Raw genomic sequence first — 20,260 nt, forward strand, 5'->3', positions numbered from 1 at the left:
ATCTGTTATCACTGATATTTTGTATTATTTTTAATTACTGATTATTATTCATATAATTTAAACTTATCTAACAATGGCCCAATTTGTCAATATATAGATTAAAAAATTATATCTAGTATATTTTTGATTCCTTATCTTCTGAAATGAGTCAGATTATTTTTAGCAATGAATTAGCCCTATGCCTGCAACTTCATTCGTGTGGAATTTGATTATAGTTATTCCTGTTATTACTAATGAACTTTTCGATATTTAGCTTATGTAATTCATTCCATTCCAGCCCCATTCCAAATTTGGTCAATATGTATCAATCAACGAGGTGTCAAAGACACATTTCACATTTATAAGATTCAAAATATATTGTCCAATTTATATAACAACACATGTTGTATCTTTTGTGATAATTAACTGACTTCATTTGCTAAATATATATTAATGTACAGAGAAAGCACTTTGGCATTATATTTATACACTAGTGATTCCTAAAAATAAAAAAAATATTTTAGAAATCTATTCCGTTATAAACAGAAATATGTAAATACTAAAAATCTTTGAATGTAGTAATAAGTGAAAACTTTGTAAACATATATTTTTCAACCCTATATGATACCTACCATTAATAAGTCTCAACCTACATGTAGGGGATTGCATCTAGTGTTCAACATGTTTTCAATAAAATCGATACAACATCTATTGATATTAGCGTTAAATGGTCGATCGCGAAGGATTTACTTTAATATACCTTCTAAAAAGTAACGTTGTTAAAATCATTTGATAAGGCTACAGAATAAAACACACTGTACAAAAACAAATATATATATATTTTTTGTATTACTAATATAATTTGATATGTAATAACGGTATTACAATAACACTTCTATAATGAATTAAGCAATCATCGCTATTAAAGACATTGCTATTAATAAAACAGACGAAATAATAACTGTAGTAGCTCCATCCCTTGCAGCTAGTAAAATCATGTCTGCATTAGCTATACCCCAAGCCATATTGTTCCTTGCAGAATTAATAGCAGATATGGCTCGGGTGAATTGAGCTGTATTGCTTTGTGTACTGCGAAGCCAACCTTCGTACTGTGAAAGCAAAATTTGAAGAAAGCATTAAAAGTTATGAATTCAAATGGAACGTTTCTCGTTCAGTTGGAATGGACGTTATAAAAATAATGGTCGTTTAAAGAATTAGCAGAAAACTAAAGGATACAACGAGCAAAGAGAGTAGTTTGAAGTAATGTGAAGTGATTTGTTCATCAAACAAAAATAGTAACGGGTAAAGAGGGTAGTGAAAAACGATCGAAGAGACTGATAGAAATTGACTGGATTAGTAAGAAACAATAACTAAAATATAGTCATTTAAGTACTTAAAAAAGGAAAACAATCAATGGCACCATAAAAAAATATAGTGGCGTTCTCGTAAAAATATCTTTGTTAAGTATAAATGAATATAATTGGGCTGATAACAAAGGTGACCAAAAATACAGTCATGAAGACATTGGTACATAAACAAAGCACGCCATTTAAGAATGCTGTCAGCTAATACAAACCTCTTCCAGAGCATCTTCGTCTAAGTAAGATGCTAGATTAGTTAGTGCAGTATGTACTGGGGTCACGGGACTGTCTTCGGTATAGCTGAAAATGAATAATTCTTATTTTAGACCTTTTTTACATGTTTTAACTATCTATAAAATATTTGAGTGTTACGAGTTTGTAATTTTGGATATTTATATTTTCAAACGTTCTGATATCTGAATGAGTTTTTTCGTGAATAGAAAGTTTCGTGAAAGTTTCGAGTCAGCTAGTACTGATATAACATGTTTAGAGATTTGATTTTGTTATGTATATATGAACATATAAATTTCGTAATAAAACTTCTAGGATAATAAAAAAACAACTCACGCTTTTCTGATTGCATCGATATTATTTTTAACAAAGCTTAGCACAGTGTTAGCATTTGCTTTATTCCCAAGAAGAGCGTAATTGAAAGCAGTAACTTTATCATGGTGCCGCACAACTTTGTCCAATGTCATCTCCAGGTATCTAAAATAGTTGATGATGTTAAAATAAAATTGTTAAATTTGGTTCGGGCCCATAATTAAGTAGTTACAAGAAGAAACACACAGATAATAATGAATAAAAAGTTAAACGGATCAGGGATATATTTTTTTTTCTCGTTAAAAAAAAAAAAAGATGAATATAAAGATAAATAATAAGAATCCTTAAGAGGATTATTCGTAATTAATCTATAACCTCAGTGTAGTATTATAACCGAATTGTTTAATTCGTAGTAAAGGTAAAGATTTTGAATACTGTTCTAGGAAGGTGACTTGTTTGGGACATCTACTGTGTTGAAACTCTAGTGGTTTATGATCTACTGGTGACTTTAATGTTACCTATTGATCAATATCCTTAGAATGCTGGAATGGTTTCGACATCTCTTTAACGAAACACCGTAGTATCTAAGAGGTGGATATGTCTGATTCAACTTTTACGCTAAGCCTGTTTGTTTTAAAATTCATAAGAAACAAATTGAAACCAACCACCTGCTCTGTCAGTCTGTTAGAATAAAATACACTACAAGATTGTAGATTAGTACGGTCCCATCTTACAGTGTCATGAGATTGTGAGTGTGAGTGATTTCAAACCAACGTACTATTTAGAAGATTGCCTTATTCATCACACTTACCTTGTCAATAACTCGGGTATACGCGTTGAAGCGAGTCCTCTAAGCATTTCTAATTGATCGTTGGCAATATTAGATGCTCTGAATCGGTTTAAAAGAAACTCAAATTCGTCATGCCCGCCTCTTCTAATACCCATTTCGTAAACATGGCGACGGATACGAGGATCAACCCTAAAAATAAAACAATTCTTAAATAATCATCATCATCTCCGTAAGCTTTCATACTATCTCACATGCCTTTCCCCATCACTGTTTTAAAGCAAAGAGTTTTAATTCAGTGCAACACTTAGTTGACCAATTGACATTAGCGCGTGCTGGCATGATCGAACCTAGTATTTATATAGAATAATCTCTGAATGCTGTACATCAAAAAACAGGTCAGTTATTCGACTAACTCACCGAGAACAATCTAGCAAGCTCATTCTAGGCAGGTCACATTAAGCTTGATGCAGATTTGTATATTTTAGACGATCTGATATATTTGGGTAAATATATATTACAACTAGAAGATGCTAAATTTCTTCCAGCAAGGAAAAAGCGGCTGTTCTTGGCGGCGACCAATGCTTGCTGTGAGATCTAGACAGCGGCGTCACAATAGGTCGTAACCAGGCGACGTGACAACAGGCGAACCTGAGCCGCAAGCAGAAGATATATATCTCGACCCGATACGCCACTCATGTAATACGCTTTACGACACGTTCCATGTTGAGTCAGTTTTTTTCAACATTGAAGGATAGTTAAAACAGAATCTAATAACTGGATAATATGATACGGAGTAAACTTAAGAGCTCAAGGATATAGAAAAAACCTCAATAATAAATCTCCTCAATAAACCTCAATAAAAACCTTAATACGATACGTATTTCACGTATCGTGAAATACGTATCGTATTAAGGTTTATTTTTTTAAGTTTACTTCGGTAAAACGGTTAAGGTGACCAAATCAGGTAAATGAAACATATCCGAACCCAGCTTTGACTACAGAAGATATCCTATCCAACTTCATCAGATCCATGGTAACATACCGTGTTTTATTTCAATGTAAATGAACTTACCTGGCTTTTCCAATTCATATCCAAATAGGATTAAAAATTCTTGACCCGCAAAAATAGACATACAAACGAAGAGAATTCACAAAAGTAAGATTACCAATAACGGTGGTCGGACATCATATTATTGAATTTTTCTTCAGAGTCATTCTCACAATCCGAATGTCCTAGAGTGCACGCGAAATGTAGTACTTCTTGACGCAGTAAGCTATCTGTGACCGATTCCAATGGCTGGGTTTCAAAACCAATTACATTTATAACAACTTCCATGTAACTCAAAATGAATGACTGAAAATTTAAAGTATCAACGTTAGCTAGTTAGTTGCTTAGCTCTACATGTTCCCAAACGGAACATTTTACTAATTAAGATCTTATCTATAAAAATGGTTGTAATACAAGTAATAGACCAGTTATCCATTGAAACATTTTTGACTTCGCAAGGAATGTTACGTTAAATATACGAAACGGGAAAATATAAAATGTCTCAGGTATAATAACTGCTACCATATTATGTATATTATTAGAGATAAAAGAAAATGTTGGTCGTGCTGATGAAGATGCTAATGATAATAATTATGTAGGTACTTACGTCAAATGTGGCTTGAACTTCGGGTTGATGCCGGAATCTGTTCCTAAGGAAGGAATAACCACTGATAGCTGGTCTCCAAACGTGATAGTTAGTTTCATACCGAAGGAACCTAAGAATTTTGAAACCAAAACTGTAATTCATCTTCTCGGATCTCATCAAAGCAAATACGTCATCGACGACCTGTAATCAATGAATTGAATGAATTTCTTAATGTCACGGTTGCTTGAAAGCAAACAGCTCCGCTTTTATCTCAAACAAGATAGAACAATGATTTTTAAATTTTATTATGATTTTGGAAAAAGCAACTGCTGAGTTTTTGGCCGACTTCTTCTCGGTAGAGTCTGCCATGATAACAGGTGGTAGAATCACTACACACTGACTTAATTGACGTTTCAAAAGTGCTTATACAAAGCTTACTTGAAATAAATGAATTACGAATTGTCGTTTAAGTTCATAACATTTAGAGAAAAGGCAGTAACTAACTTTATCTAATAGAGTATGCTTTTTTGACCTTTGATATCACTGACGGAATACCTAATTATAAAAAAAAAATCACATTTTAATCGGTCTACAGTAGGGACAGAGTTCAAAAATAAGATAGGTAGCTACTTACTTGCGCTCGGTTTAATTCATTAACGGTTGTTGGAGAATCAAGCAGAACCTCTGCTATTAAATCCCAAGTTTCACTATCATATGTGACGCGGTAATGTCCTGAATAACAGTAAATATATCTATTTCTATACGTATAAAACTTCAGCATGGCTTAATTATTGACTAACAGAAAATGCACAGCTGGTATACTTAATTTTGAATTGGGGCATTATATTTTTAATCTTGTAGAAATGCTTTGTGCATGCAATGATTATTTGCTAATATAATAAAAGTTATGTTTAAAAAAAAAAATCTTAAGACTAACATTTTGCGTGCCATTAATTCCATATTTCCATATGGACTGACTGACGATTGACGATTGACTGATTCCGATTTAAAAGTTGAATTTAGAAAAATGAATGGTTGACAAAGTTTCTGGTACTTTACTCACCATGTTGGTTAACGTTTACAAAAATCCACTCTCGACCTGGCGTCTTTTGAAGTACTGCGTTCTTGGTCGTCATCATGTGTGACGGTTTCAATCCCATAGAGTGGTTAGACTTTGTGAAATACGTAATTGGTATGGGATAGATTTGTTGAGTAGGTGTCGCTGTAGGGCTGATAAAAAATCTTTCCTACAAAAGTGAAAATTTTAGTTTTATATAATAATTATTAAATATTTTCTATAATAAATGTATCACATTATGTAGTCGAATATACAATCTTTTTTCAACAAGTTTATTGGTAATGATACAAATTAGTCGTAAATTTTCTCTATTACCTGACTTAATGCGATTACGCCGCTTTTATGGTCCACATTAACGGTCAGCAGCGGATATCCGGGCTCATTGACCCAAATGCGGTAGAAATCGGCGAAGTCGAAATTTTCGTATTCTCTCAAAGTCCCATCTTCATTAACAGCCCTCTGAAATGCTCGGAACAAGTCGTATTGATCCGTTGCTTCATACATACTGTAAAGAAATCATTGCATTTTGAAATCTCTCTCACGCACCTCAAACTTTTCTAAGTTATGTGCCTTTTAAGCATTTAAAATATCACTCGTTTCAAAGGTGAAGAAAAACATCGTGAGGAAACCTGCATAGCTGAGAGTTCTCCATAATGTTCTCAAAGGTGTGTGAAGTCCACCAATCCGCACTGGGCCAGCGTGGTGGTAAGTAGTAGGTGTAAAGCCCTTAAAAGGGCTACCAATCATACGTTTTGAAATCTGTCTGTTTATCCGCGGACGTTTTAGCTGGTTTTCGGTAAAGTTACGTATTAACTAAACAAAGCGATAATAAAAATATAGTTTACGCCATTACTCTATTCTGGTCAACGTAAAGTAGTAGATACACAGACTTTGTGACTTCGAGCTCTTCCAGGGTATTTCCCCGTAAGAGCGAGAGAGTATTATCGCCATACTTATTTCTACCGCCAAGAAGCACTGCTGTGTTCCGGTTTGAAGAGCGTGGTTGCCGGTGTAATAACTGACACATTCTGAACACCTACGTCTCTGATTTTAGCTATGGTTTTAAAGTTAGCACCAGGTAGGCTATCTTTTTGGTCTATCAAACATTTAGCTTAAGTATTAGCAAATCTCATCTAATGAATAAAAAGGTGATTAGTAAGTTCCTTACTTATCCAACAAGAAGTACTGGCAAGCTTTTCTGAAAGTAGCCGGAGTTATCATGTCAGCTAGCATTCTTAAAAAGGCAGCACCTTTGGAGTAACTGACGGTGCCAAAATGTCCTGTCACTTGAGCCGGTGTGTTCACGTCATAGTTTAATGGAACAGTCGAGACACCAGAGTCAAATGATAAACTCCCCTGGAGGTATCGAGAGTTGAAGTGCTCATCGAGAGCGTATTGTGGGAATACCTAGAATGTAATTTTTGTTTCACAATTCTATCAACAATTTTATCGAAACCTTAAAAGTATGAATATTAATCCAAAAACCCCTTGGAATTTCATAGAACCCATTTGTAAAATCAGCTTAGACCTTTTTTTGTCTAGTATACAGGATTAGTTATTTATATTTAATATAAATAAGAGAATGAATCTCGAATGGACTAAAAAACATCGCAACACATAAACGCTTGTGATGTCATCAATCAGTAATAAATTGGTTACAATATTTAGGGCTTGCGTATCTTGGTTACAAACTCCATAATATACTTTGGAATGTTATTTTAATTTCTTTACTTCATTAAGCATAAAACTTATGAGCACTGACATAGTACGATAGTACTTACGGGACATTAAAATATAAATACTGTACCTGATGAGCAGCAATATATCCGAAATAACTAGCAAAGCCTTCGTTAATCCACGTGTTGCTCCACCAGTAGCAAGTCACCAGATTGCCAAACCATTTGTGAGTAAGTTCGTGAGAAACGAGTGTCGTTGTATAATGTTCTACAGACATGATTGTTTCTCGTGGATCAACAATTAAATGCAATTCTCTGGAATTTAAACGTGGAATGAATTCGAGAACAAACACGAGAACTTTAAAAAACGAGAATTTTTGCATGCATGTTTCGAGAACAAACACAAGAGTGTTTGTTCTCGAAACATGCATGCAAAAATGCAAAACATGCATGTGAAAATATTTTTCAAGTAAACTCTTGAGATTGCATCTCATCTGATGGCAAGAGGCGATGCAGTCTTTGACGGTAACGGGCTAATCTATAGGGGTATGGCAGTTGTATTAAACCCTTATCCCTAATCCGTACCTCTACGCGACTATGTACCGGGGATCTAAACCGACAAAGTACATACAGGGTTTAATAAAAAATAGCAAAAAGCTCTTGGTCTATTGTTGTTAACATTAAAACAAACCACTTTTGTTTAACGACTTTATTTTGCTTGTGAAATATTCAATACTTTATTCAATTATTCAATTTTCATCAGCAACAGTGCGCGAACCACGTTATTATCGTGCGTGGTCGCAGCGGTTTGGCAATAGGTAAATGTTAATTTATCATGTAATATCAATTTACAGAAAAAACATGATTTTTTTGGTATGAATTAAATCAATACTGAATTTTGAAAAATTTTAGAACCAAAGTTGTTAATGATAAAAACTACAAAGCCGACAGCTTTTTGGAATTTTTATTTAACACTGTGTATAGGTCACTAACTATGACCGAAGCATCCCACTAGACCAGACCAGATAAAATTAGGAAATTTCAAATTCACAAATTACCCCTTCTAGGGCTCCAACCAGGGACCTACTATCCATCCATGGCGCTCAAAGTTGCGCCAGACAGGTCCTCAAAAACCTACCATGATAAAGATTTTGTTAATACAACACAACTATATAAAAAAGGACGTACAAAATGTCTTGCTCAGAATGCAAGTTAAGATCAGCAGTGAGATTTAAGGATACTTGATCTTTCGAGGTTCTAATATGACTTAGTCTTGCCGGTGTTATAACTAAGATATAAAATTAATTCTGAATTTTGAGATCCGCAGGTATTTAATTTCAGAAAAATAACTTATATAAGGCTTAAACTGTGAGATTATCTTTAAAACCTGATTAAATTTAAAAGTAATAAAAATAACAATTTACTGTGAGTTTAACTAACGTACCTGTAGCTAACCATTCCCCAATTTTCAGTACCAGCAGATGCCCAATCTGGTGAGGCAATATGATCGTTCGACAAATTAGCGTGTAAAGTCGAATATGGTATCTGGAAGTATTCGTCAAAGAATTTCGTCATCCCGACGGTCAGCTGTAAAGCGTGGTTGCCCAAACCAGCCGTATTCGATCTGCCGATGACTCTTATTGGTGGATTAAAGGTTGTGTCGCTTGCTATAACGCGGAATGTCTCGCTCACGAGGAATGTTACTAAGTATGAAGACATCTTAGGAGTTGCTAAGAAGTGATCACGTATGCGGTTATCGCCAATGCTGAAATAGAAGATAGAAATGAACATGGCTTGAAGATGTGCAGATATATTTTACTAGCTTCTGATTTTTTTTTTATTACACTACAAGTTAGCCCTTGGCTAAGATGGTGGCGGGCTAACCTGTTAGGGAGTATGGTTGTCATACCCCTAATAGGTTTCTACGCGACATCGCACCGGACCACTAATCTTCTTAGCGGCATGTTTTTATCAGTAGGGTGGTAACTAGCCACAGCCCAATCCACCCGACCCGAGCAGGGAAAATTTATTTCATTCATTTGCTTGTGTTCTTAGTGTGCGTTAATTGTGGTTTTTTTACAAATACATTGGGAAACGTTTGTTTACCTGAGATAACATGTTCTCTGTGTTACTCTTCGTCATTTCAACTAATTGAACGGCAGAAATCATATTTATTGGTTGCTTAGTTAGGGCGTCAAAGAAGGCGTACAAAAAAACAAACACACTTTTATATTTATAATATTTGTAAGGATAAATTCAAGAGAACATTTTAGAGTTATGGAAAGAGAATATTTTGATATGTTACACGCTATTATTGCCAGCACTTCACGTTTCTTATTTTTTTTTAACCATTTGTTTTCGCGGGGCCTGTATTCGGTTGTCGTTTGCTAGTTATCGGTGTGTATAGGGTTGTCTCGGATTGACCCGGGTGCAAGCTTTCTCCACGCCAAGTTCACCAAGATTGATTTAGCTGAGAATTCATGAATAGGCAACAAACTATTTATGCCTTAAATGTCATCAAGTTTGGTGCAACTGTTTATCAAACCAAAGGTGACATAGCAATATATACAAGGTAGACGATACAACATAACGAATGACTTTTGAACGATATACTCATACAAATTGTAAATGAAAACAGAAATAATACTACACAGGCTTTAGAGATACATTATGTACTGTCGCTGAGTCTTATCTGTTAAAGCGAAAACCTCATTGTTTTTGAGAAGCCATTGCCATCGTTTTTACTGAACGAAATAAGATACAGCCTTAACATCACATGCAAAATTAAAAACACGTGACTCCAGTCACGTTATTAGGTACGCGTCGCGTAGCGTAGGTACTATGCACGTCTCGGTGTTTTATCTTCAAATGGGATGTCATAAGAAAACACTAAGAATGTTATGAATTCATTTGTATTGAAAATAAATATGCATCTATTGATTAAAAGATTTTTCCGGGTGATTCCTTATGCATCCTTCAACATTATTTCGTTATTCGGTTACACGTTGTATAGTTACTTATTTTTAATTAAAAATAACATACCTCTCACTTCTTTCTATTCCTGTGTTAGAAAACATTCCATTGTAATTAAGTGGTCTAGATAGATGTAGTTTGAAAACCGCTTTAAAAAGGGGTTCATCCCAGCAAGGAAATGCTTGTCTTGCACTGTACGGTTGGAAGTGGGTCGCTGCATATATTCTGTGAATATAATATAATATAGATTTATTGCATGTTGTTCTATGAGATAAATGTATAACTGGAGGTTAAAATAAATAGATGAAAACTTGCCAACGAAGCATGTTTACCTTCCACTGTGCATGGGAGAATAAGCTATGGCTATAAATATACTACGACAATTCACACATCGCCATCTAGGCCCAGAGAAAGCGTAGCTCGTTTTATGCGTATTTGGATTACTGATGAATATTTTTAAGAATAATATACATAAATACTTATAATAATATACTCCCAGACTACTGAAAAACAGTCATGTTCTTCACACAAACATTTTCCCTTTGTGGGTATCGAACCCACAGCTTGGACTCAAACAGCAGGGTCGCTGCCCACTACGCCAATCGGCCGTCAACTATTATAGGATCTTGACTATTATTATCACTAGCATTTGATAAAATAGCAATATTACTTCTTATGTACGTGGACAAAATAGGTAGGTATAAGGAAAGAACTCTTGTCGAATAGCCTATTCTTATGCTAGAAAAAAAAGAACCAAAAATTATGTACCTTTCAACACCTTTGTCGTCGGTATACCATCCCCGCCAAATGCCTCTTTTTAACGGGCCTTCGTTCATTGCCTTTGTATATTCTATGTACAAAGAATAATTTCTCCCTACAGTTAGTGGTTGCTGTAGGTTAATCTTTAAGAAGTGATATAGCGGTTCAGTTGCAAATGTAAGAATGACGGGGCTACCATTATCTGCAGTAAGTCGTACATCGTTTATACTGTCGACATTGGCATGTGTTACTACAGTCGTAACATTTTCTTCTACAGCCTAAAATAGAAAGTAATTTATTTAAATTACAGCAACTTTTTAAGTAACTTTAAGAATTTTCAATAACGTATCTCATTATTGTTTATATTCGGAGTAATCTTTATGCATTAAATTTTCATTTTACGTATCTTTAATTTCTTCAGAAGTAAAATTAATAATTGTAAATATACTACGACAAAACAAACATCGCCATCAAGCTTCAAAGTAAGCGTAGCTTGTGTAACAGGAACTACGATAGCTGAAAGTACTTTTACGAGAGCAAATTTATGATTTTCATCCTATTAATATCTTTTAAGTGAATAAAACTCAATGAAGTTAATGTAACATGGTTTTACCTGAATAAGAATAGTCTCCCTTCCATCGTAACTAAATGGCCGATCAGTCCTTTCAGCGAAAAATAGGTCTATATAAATATCATATTCTAATGGTACGACGTTTTCTGGTAAGCGGTATGCTTTATCAGAACTCCTAGATACAGTTCTTTCAATATCGGGCAGTTCCTCTATCTCGTTTATCCATAACGGATGATCCGCACTGACTGCTAAGATCGCTGTACCCAAAAATGTCACAAGGAGCCAGGACATCTCTGAAAAATTAAAGATCTTGGTAATATCCAGGCTATGTCTGATGCGTGGATGTTGGAACGCAGATTATTTTCTTAAGGTTATCCGGCCCCAAATTAAATTTGAGCAATTTAAACATCACCTGCTTTTAACGGTGAAGGAAAAAATCGTGAGGAAACCTGCATGCCTGAGAGTTCTCCATAACGTTCTCAAGAGCGTGTGAAGTCTACCAATCCGCACTTAACCAGTGTGGTAGATTACGGCCTACACCCTTTTTAATTCTGAGTGTCCCGTGCCCTGTAGTTGCCGGTGATGGGTTGATGATGATGATGAAGATGATAATGAACCCCAAATAAATTAAATAAGTGAAGATGATCCTTTAGAAGATTATATAAATCTTCTAAAGAAACTTCGTCAGGATCAACTTGTGGGTAACGAAAATATATATTCAATAATAGCTATTTAGTTTAATATATTTATGCTCATAATTTTTTAGTACACCAATCCTCACTGAGCCAGCGAAATGGACTGCGGTCTTCCCCTTCTCATTGCCTTCCTTCCCTTCTCAGTTTCCTTTAGTGGGCTGGTGGTGGGTGGATATGATGATGCTAATGATATACTCGTAAAACTTCTGGCATCAGTTTCAAGGAAAAATACAAATAGTGCACAGAAGAATAGGAGTTTTATAAGTAATATTTACGTTTCATTAAATATAAACAATTTTTAAAACTATTGTCACTAACGTAACAAAAATAATTTTAATAAAGAAATATAAGTTTCATACCTGAAGAAATGTCCTTACCAAGGCCTGGATAGAGTTAAAATAAACTAACTTTATTGTTATATTTTACCAATTGAAAAGCAGTAAAACGCGATAAAATAATGAGATAAATTTTAGATAATACGGTTATAATGATACAAAGATATTTTTTGTAAGTTTTGATAAGAAGACCGAACTTCAAAATACAATGAAACAGTAATTTAATGTCATGCTAACCTTATCAACTCACTAGAAGTCCACTATAGGGTCGGTTAGGTCGCAATCCACCCAGCTCACACACACTGGGCTCGTTGACTAGTATCGATGGGTGGACTTTACACGCCTTTAAGGATATTATGATGTACTCATACAAGTGATACATAATTGCAAACAAATTTTGAAATTGAAATTAAAAGTTTGTCAGTACGCGCCGGGGGTTTAAATTTTAGGAAAGAGAAGCCCTAACCACTTGGCTATCACCGTTTCTAACTTCTATATAATCTATTAACAGTAATAGTAACAATCAGAGCAGCTAATGTTGAACTTGGAACCAAGAATTACAGTTAGAACTTTGGGTAAAACTAGGACGTTAGGATTTTCAAACAAGATAAGAGTTGCCCTTGCCCCAAGAGTGATTTTTCCCCACACCGCAGATCTCCACTTTGAGACGGCGTGCCTTAAAAATAACACTGCGCCAACGGTATAAGAATTTTCGGGTTTTTTTACCAAACTTTGTTTTTTATTGAGTTTTACTTTTATACAGGCTCTTTGCTAATAACTTCCTTGTAGCCCCTATAATAAAAACTTACAACTTTTGTTCCATGACTTTTCCTAATTCATGTCATTTCTGTAATGCAACATTGCACTGTGAAACCAAATTCATGTGATACGACAAAGTCGCCTCGGGGCAGTGACTGCACGAAGGTGTCCTCTGTTACCGATGTTACCCGTACATTACAGAGGGTAACATCACAGAGTATTAAGAAATAAAGTATCCATTTAAATATTGAATATTTAATATTTCACAACCTATCGAGTTAAAAAGAAGTCGTAGAACTAAGTACTTAGTTTAAATGTTACCGATGTTACACTACAGAGTTTTAAGAAGTAAAGTATCTATGTAAAATATTGAATATTTTACAAACTATTGAGTTAAAAAAAGTCGTACAACAAATGTACTTAGTTTTAAAGTAAACGACTACATACCGAGAGATTTCAGGTACTTTTTATTTAACCCTGTATATTCCTCTTTAATAATATAAAAAATAAAGATTTCTACCTCGACATGATATATTGGGATGATGAGTGGCGTTTCATAAAAATTTAATTTACTTGCAATTTAATAAGAGTATGTAGTTTTATACTAAGGCAAGGTTACTGTGCCAAACAATTTTGCCAAGATGGTATTTGTTCGGGTATATTCCTTCTGGGGGAGAGTCCTATATAACCCCCGTCCTGTTTAGGAGGCCAAGGAAAGGGTCGTAAACGGGTGCTTACGGGTTAAAGGCAAAATGTGTCCGCTTTGTTGCTCTTTAAATTTTGTACACCAGTCAATCTGCCAAATTCTAGCCGTGTTGAAGCCTTTATGCAATAGTGCTAGGAGATCTAGGCAGTATATTAAAAATATATATACTTCCTGTGTGAAACAAGTACAATCACCAAACAACTATAAGGTATACGAATATTCTTAATAACTTTATTCAGATCACGAAGAAGGAACGCTTTCCCCATAAACATTGAACATTGTATATCAATTAATCAATAAAAATAAAAAATTAAAATAAGTATAATCCTTCAATACTATCTCAGCGGTATTGGTATTGCAACGTCTGTCACAGCATTGCCGGAGGTAATGACAGTCCTATTCCGCACCCTGCGCACCGCAAAGACACGCACCGCTTGCGCAACGTAGTGTAAAACAATCCGCGAAAACATGCCTGAGGCGCCAGAGGCAGCCACTGTGATTAACACGATGCTTATCTCTTAGTTCCGTAGACTTCATAGTTGTGAAGTCACTCATAGGCTACCTTCTTACAGCTGCTATAAGAAAAGTTGAGGACAGTTTATGTCATAAAGCTGCAAGTAAGACGAAGATAGTTTTGTGTCATTTAAGAGTAAAAGAAAATAAATAAAATAATATGACTTCTTTATAAATATTTATTATTCGTTTACAACCATAAAAATCCATTCATTGCTTCATTTTTATAGATAAACATAAACAATTATGTTATTTAATTATTGTATGATATTTTTTTGTATGAAGGTGGATAACAACGTCACTGTTGTGACGTTGTTATTGACCTTGAAATAAATTTACAGTGAATGTAATTTATTAATAATTTAATTTAAAATAATTCTTGTAACTTACGATAAAAATGTACATTTTATATCAAATTTGTAATTTCTATATTATTTGAAGATATGAGTAACTACAGCTAATAAAAGCAAGGTTATGGATGCAGTGATGGCTGATGATGATCCTCTGATCGCTAAAATGACTTCTTTGGCTGCGTCGTTGCCCCATCCTATGTTGTTCATTGCTGTGCTTATCACACTTACTCCTGTCCTGAAGGAACCCGCCAATGGCACTTGATTGGCGTACAACCAAGTTTGGAACTAAAATAAGGGAAAAGGTAGTAAAAAATACGTCCATACTGTAATGGTCGGTACCAGTTACAATCCGCTGGCTCACTACTACACAGTCACGAGTGCAGGCGCACGTCCAATACGTACCTTGTCCGTCACAAGACTACTCGATTGACAGCTACACTCTCTGCTTGTGTACGTGAGACAATGTTTGTGTATCTATTTAATAGATACAAATACTACACACACAATTATTTATATTCAATAACTGATTAAAGTAATTCAATTTAATTCCAATCTTAATTTTTACGAACTTTATTGAATTAAACTAAGCTAAATTAATTCTGCCCTTAAAGTATGGTAGACTTGGTAACAATGTTTGATGCTCCTTCAAAGGAGTGCAAATCGAAATTGAACGATGCAAAGATACCTCCCGGTGTCTTAGTCGTTCATCAAACGGCTAAAATATTGTATTATGAAAAACTTTTATGTATTTACGAGATATTCTAAGCGAGATTGGTATTTCATACGCCATGTGAAACGCCGAATTCAAAATTATGACGTCACGTCTATACAACGTGTAAATGAAAATCATGTGGCTCCTGTCACTTTATTAGTTACGCGTTACCTAGCGTGGCATAGTACCTACGCGTGTCGTTCTTTTACCTTTAACAGGGTTCACCAGTAAAAACATAGAATGTTTAAACTCGTATGAATGTTTTAAATTCGTTAGGGTGATTCCTTATGAAATCTACTTGTTAATCCTTCAATATTATTTCGTAATTCTGTTACACGTTGTATAAACATAATTTTGTACCGTGTGTCAAGTATTTTGTGATTTCCAACAATCAGTTGCTAAGTTCCTTGTCATCAATAACAAAAACAATAATCAATATATAAATAATGTGTAACTTACCTCCACAATATCTTTGTAATCAGTTAGGTATGATGCTAGCGCGCTTATAGCAGTCGACAGTCTAGCTTCTCCACCATACCTGTATATAATACTATGATGAGGATATAAAATAATAATATACTATATTTTATTATTCCAACAGATGTTTATGGTTAGGGATTATTCAAATTAACCATGTTCCTCAGTTAAAGTCAACCTAAGTGTCCTAGTGGGATGGACCTCGGCTTCGGCTAGACACGCACCTCTAAGTGGCACCTATGGCACCTCGCTATAATGTTCTCAAGGGAGTGTGAAGTCCACCAATCCGCACTTGGCCAGCGATGTGGACTTTGGCCTACAACCTTCTCATTCTGAGAGATTTTATTTTATGTGCATGCATCACGCATCGTCTGCGTGCGTGTTCTAATTGAGATTAAACTTTTACAATCAAGTTGGAATTCTCATCCGACTCAAATAAAATACTGCACAAAATTTTGTTAGAAGTGATGCGCTACGATACGGTGTGCGATTAATGTTCTCAAGCAATACTTACGCTTCCCTAATTTCTTGGTAGTTTTGATATAAGAAGTTCAGGACAATCTTAAGATTCTCTTTGTTCCCCTGAAGGGCGTAACTAAAGGCATTCGTACGGTCGTGGATTCTTATTTTATCGCTATGCATTGACTGGAAGAGGTAGCTGAAAGAAGATAATAAAAGGTTAAAATAATAATATTCATCGAAGTGGTAACAGTAAAACAAACAAATCAGAATTTTTAGGCATATATATTTTTAAATTGTTTCGTAATTTTTTGTCTTCAGTATTCTATTTGTAGGTACTTGAAATATGTACTAAACAGGTGATTTACTATTTTTTAAGTAAGGACGGATTCTCTAAAACTTCTATTTGGAACAAATTAATAATATTATATTTTAATACAATATTTTCCCTATATTGAAAATCCCTTGCCTATCTTATAAAAATTATCTTTAAATCTATGATAGAAGCATGCGTAACTTTGCGGAATTCCATGATATACAATGATAATTAAGCTTTATTAATAATTCATGCGAAGTATTACATATCTACTTGCGACATAGGGTTGAGACTTGAGTTTTGGGAACAATTGGAAATTATTAAACTAATTTAGAGGAAACCTTTATTTAACATTTCTGAGGTACTTATGCGGTAATAGAGGCTTAGATAGACAAGTCAGGGAAAGAAGAGGTATAGAAGGCGAAACATTTGGTGAATTTTTCACTTACAATTATTGATTGTAAAGTCAAATTCTCCTGAGGATGCTCCGATGTCGGAGCGAAATGTGTGTATATACATTGCCAAAGAACCGCTTGGTGAGAAGTATAAAGATGGAAGATATCATAAATTACACCGTACAGATTATTCTGCTTTTTACGAAGCATAGCAAATTAAGCTTAATTTTTATTTTCTTTCAATCATACAAACAATATCGACTAAACCTAAAAAGATAAAAATAAATATTTTCTACAAAATGGCGTAACTAAACAATCACTTACTGTCTCAAAGAAGCTTCATGTTTGGTGCATGCAAGGGCACGCAGCATAACAACCATATCAGCGGTGTTTTGGGAGGAGTTGTATCTTTCAAAGAGGAAGTTGAAGTCGGAGGCGTTACCTTGTCGGATACCAGTGCAGTATACATATCGACGAGCATTCTTGGGAACTCTAAAACAAAGTCGAGGCAAATATATACAGCGTTTTGCATATAATGGATAGTGTTACAGCTGGGGAATGCAAGACTAATATTATACTAAAGCATCTAATTTTCAAAATTGTTTTGTAAGTATTAATTTACCATCAGGTGAGATTGCAGTCAAGGGCTAACTTATAGTAGAATAACAAAAAAGAAGTGACGGATCAAGCAGATGGCAAACCTGATGTTATGTGAAAAAGAGTCCCGAGCTGAACTGAAAAACCAAGAACTTACAAAAAGCTCTACTACTACTCAAAAGGACTTTAAAGAAAATTTAAAACTAAAATTATTAAATCATTTGGCACTTCGCTAGAAGGTTACTCGTAATTTGATGATTGGGTACTCCAACTTTGTTTTCTCAGTTCCTTAAATATTAACATTGGTTATATAAGGTTCTATTTCTGTTAAAATCTAATTATATATATACATATATTTTATTGTGCTGTATTTGAGGTAGTTAAATTTTTTGATTTTAATTCTTGATCACATAATTTAAACTATAAGTGAAATTGTGTCATTGTTGTTGCCTTAGGCTAGCTTTATTCAAAACTATAATACATGTAATTATGTTGGTCCTCATAAAAATGGACCTTATAAAAATAAATGAATAAATAAAAATATAATAACTAATAAATAAACACTCTCACCACAGCATTTCAATTTTCACAAGAAATCCGGAAAATAATTATCAAATGATACGCAGAACTCACACGTTGAGGTGAAAGCGAGACGAGAGCGGGGTTTCGAAACATCCAGCCATACAGAGTACCTTAGGCATGGTATTCCATATAAAGTGGTCAAATAAAGTTACAGATTGATACTGCTCACATATCGATAGATTAACCATTAGTGTTTACAAATTGAAAATATACTCACAGATTAGTAGGGTTAGCTCTGAAGGCATTCCATTTATTAACACTGTCACTAATGCAACCCTCATGGCCAAGTAGACAGGCATAGTTTAAGACTTGCATCCTACTTTGGATGACAGAAACTGAGTCAGTGGCATTTTGGTTGTAGCCCAACTGATCTATTGCACCACTAAGCAAGTCCAAAATGTAGGCCTGAAAATAAAATAATAATATGGTGTACCTTGTTAATGCACAAGGCTCGGACGAACCCTCAAAAATTTAAATAACATTAAATATGTAAGGGCAACCTTAAAGAATTTTGTTTTAAATTAACTTTATCAGTGTTGTGTTGAGTGGGTAGGGATCTGGTATGTCATCTATATACAAGTTGTAATCATAAACTTGCTATGTTGTGTACTGACTACTGGTAGGGTTGTGATTGCAACTTAAATAAAAAAAAAAGTTTTTAAAATGAATATCATTAATCTTTACCTTGTCACATAAACTCTGTGTGGTTTGAGGTGAGGTGAGTGACCTAGTTGTCGTTAATAATTTTACTCTTAAGTTGACCAATAAAAAAAAATATATACAAAATTGAGAGATTAACATAAAATAAATACAAAAGACTTAAAAAAATAAATAAATAAATACAAAAACAATAAATAATTAAAATCAAAAAATAAAAATATAAATTGGAATAAATTACAATTAAAATTCAACTATTTTATATTATTTAATGTTTGGAATATAGTGCAATTTTTGCCAATGTTTAAAAATACGTTGTCATGGGATGCCTGAGCGACGACTAGCTTATTATTAGAATTTCCGACGGCTTCCCAGAATCTCGAAATTCTTTTACGAAGCACAGCGTAAGCCAAGATCATCTAAATTTTTACAAACTTATTGACAATGTGAAGGTGGGTGAACAAAATAATTTGTATTCTTTGTAACTTTACGATAATTTATACTAATTTACACTAATAAAACATTGAATAAACTGTTTTACACAAATCAATGCAGTTGACAATAGCTTAGGCACTATTGAGGAAGTTGGATGAGAAAAAGTAGGACAAAGGAAAGACCTTAACTTGTTGTTTTCTTTGTCCTGATGCGATATTTATGCTGTACCGCTGGCACACGCTGCTTATTTCCCCTCATGGGCCACCAATTATGTATGGTGGTCAACGTTTTTGGTCAGCGTGTGTGTAATGATGATAAATGATGTATATTGTAACAAGAGGAATAGGTACTTACACTGAATTCGGCATGAGCTGAAGGCATATGCTCCAATCTGCTTCTAATCCAGTCGAGCTGAGCCAATGGTCCATTCCAAACATAATAATCGCTCTCATCCTTCAAGAATGAGAGAACATCGAATGCGCGGTTTACTTTGATTTTACCAGCGCGGAGGAAAAATAGAACGTCATTTGCTATCTGAAATAATCATTCTTTATCTATCGGTTTTATACGCGAACATTTATATGAACTAAATTATTTGCTCCTATTATGATTTAGATTTAACGACATGTTAGTAACAAAAAATACTTCTATTTTTAAAAATCGCTGGAAGGAATAATTATAGATTCCAATTCCAGGTTCAGTTACTTATTTTGGCAATTTAATACAATATAATTTAATTCAAATAAATTTAACGCAATGTAATTTTTTTTAAATACTTTTATCTGGTTCAAATTCTAAAGAAAACCGAGTCTAAACCTAAAGCGACTTAGCTTCTTCTTAGACCAGGGCGCGTTTGGAACTCTTTGGACATATTTGTGTGCAGTGCATTTGTTTTTTTTGCGAAG

At 34.3% G+C, this 20,260-nt stretch overlaps 1 protein-coding gene across 1 annotated transcript in view; it reads right to left on the bottom strand.

The window, feature by feature from the left end:
- Window positions 1–884: 884 nt before the first annotated feature.
- The window catches only part of LOC120626432, a 58,168-nt gene continuing 38,792 nt past the window's right edge, over window positions 885–20,260 (bottom strand). Inside the window, exons 37-58 of the mRNA XM_039893957.1 lie at window positions 19,710–19,889; window positions 18,481–18,668; window positions 17,409–17,576; window positions 16,429–16,572; window positions 15,897–15,975; window positions 14,806–15,010; window positions 12,419–12,442; window positions 11,407–11,657; window positions 10,803–11,071; window positions 10,104–10,259; window positions 8,506–8,826; window positions 7,193–7,376; window positions 6,554–6,792; window positions 5,701–5,890; window positions 5,371–5,554; window positions 4,942–5,039; window positions 4,329–4,508; window positions 3,840–4,027; window positions 2,695–2,862; window positions 1,908–2,048; window positions 1,556–1,640; window positions 885–1,088 (exon numbers count right to left, since the gene is read on the bottom strand). Of these exons, the coding sequence (XP_039749891.1) occupies window positions 885–1,088; window positions 1,556–1,640; window positions 1,908–2,048; window positions 2,695–2,862; window positions 3,840–4,027; window positions 4,329–4,508; window positions 4,942–5,039; window positions 5,371–5,554; window positions 5,701–5,890; window positions 6,554–6,792; window positions 7,193–7,376; window positions 8,506–8,826; window positions 10,104–10,259; window positions 10,803–11,071; window positions 11,407–11,657; window positions 12,419–12,442; window positions 14,806–15,010; window positions 15,897–15,975; window positions 16,429–16,572; window positions 17,409–17,576; window positions 18,481–18,668; window positions 19,710–19,889 (3,846 nt within the window). The remainder of the gene's footprint in view (window positions 1,089–1,555; window positions 1,641–1,907; window positions 2,049–2,694; window positions 2,863–3,839; window positions 4,028–4,328; window positions 4,509–4,941; window positions 5,040–5,370; window positions 5,555–5,700; window positions 5,891–6,553; window positions 6,793–7,192; window positions 7,377–8,505; window positions 8,827–10,103; window positions 10,260–10,802; window positions 11,072–11,406; window positions 11,658–12,418; window positions 12,443–14,805; window positions 15,011–15,896; window positions 15,976–16,428; window positions 16,573–17,408; window positions 17,577–18,480; window positions 18,669–19,709; window positions 19,890–20,260) is intronic.

Source organism: Pararge aegeria, chromosome 9 (assembly GCF_905163445.1).
Source record: "Pararge aegeria chromosome 9, ilParAegt1.1, whole genome shotgun sequence".
NCBI lineage: Eukaryota > Metazoa > Arthropoda > Insecta > Lepidoptera > Nymphalidae > Pararge > Pararge aegeria.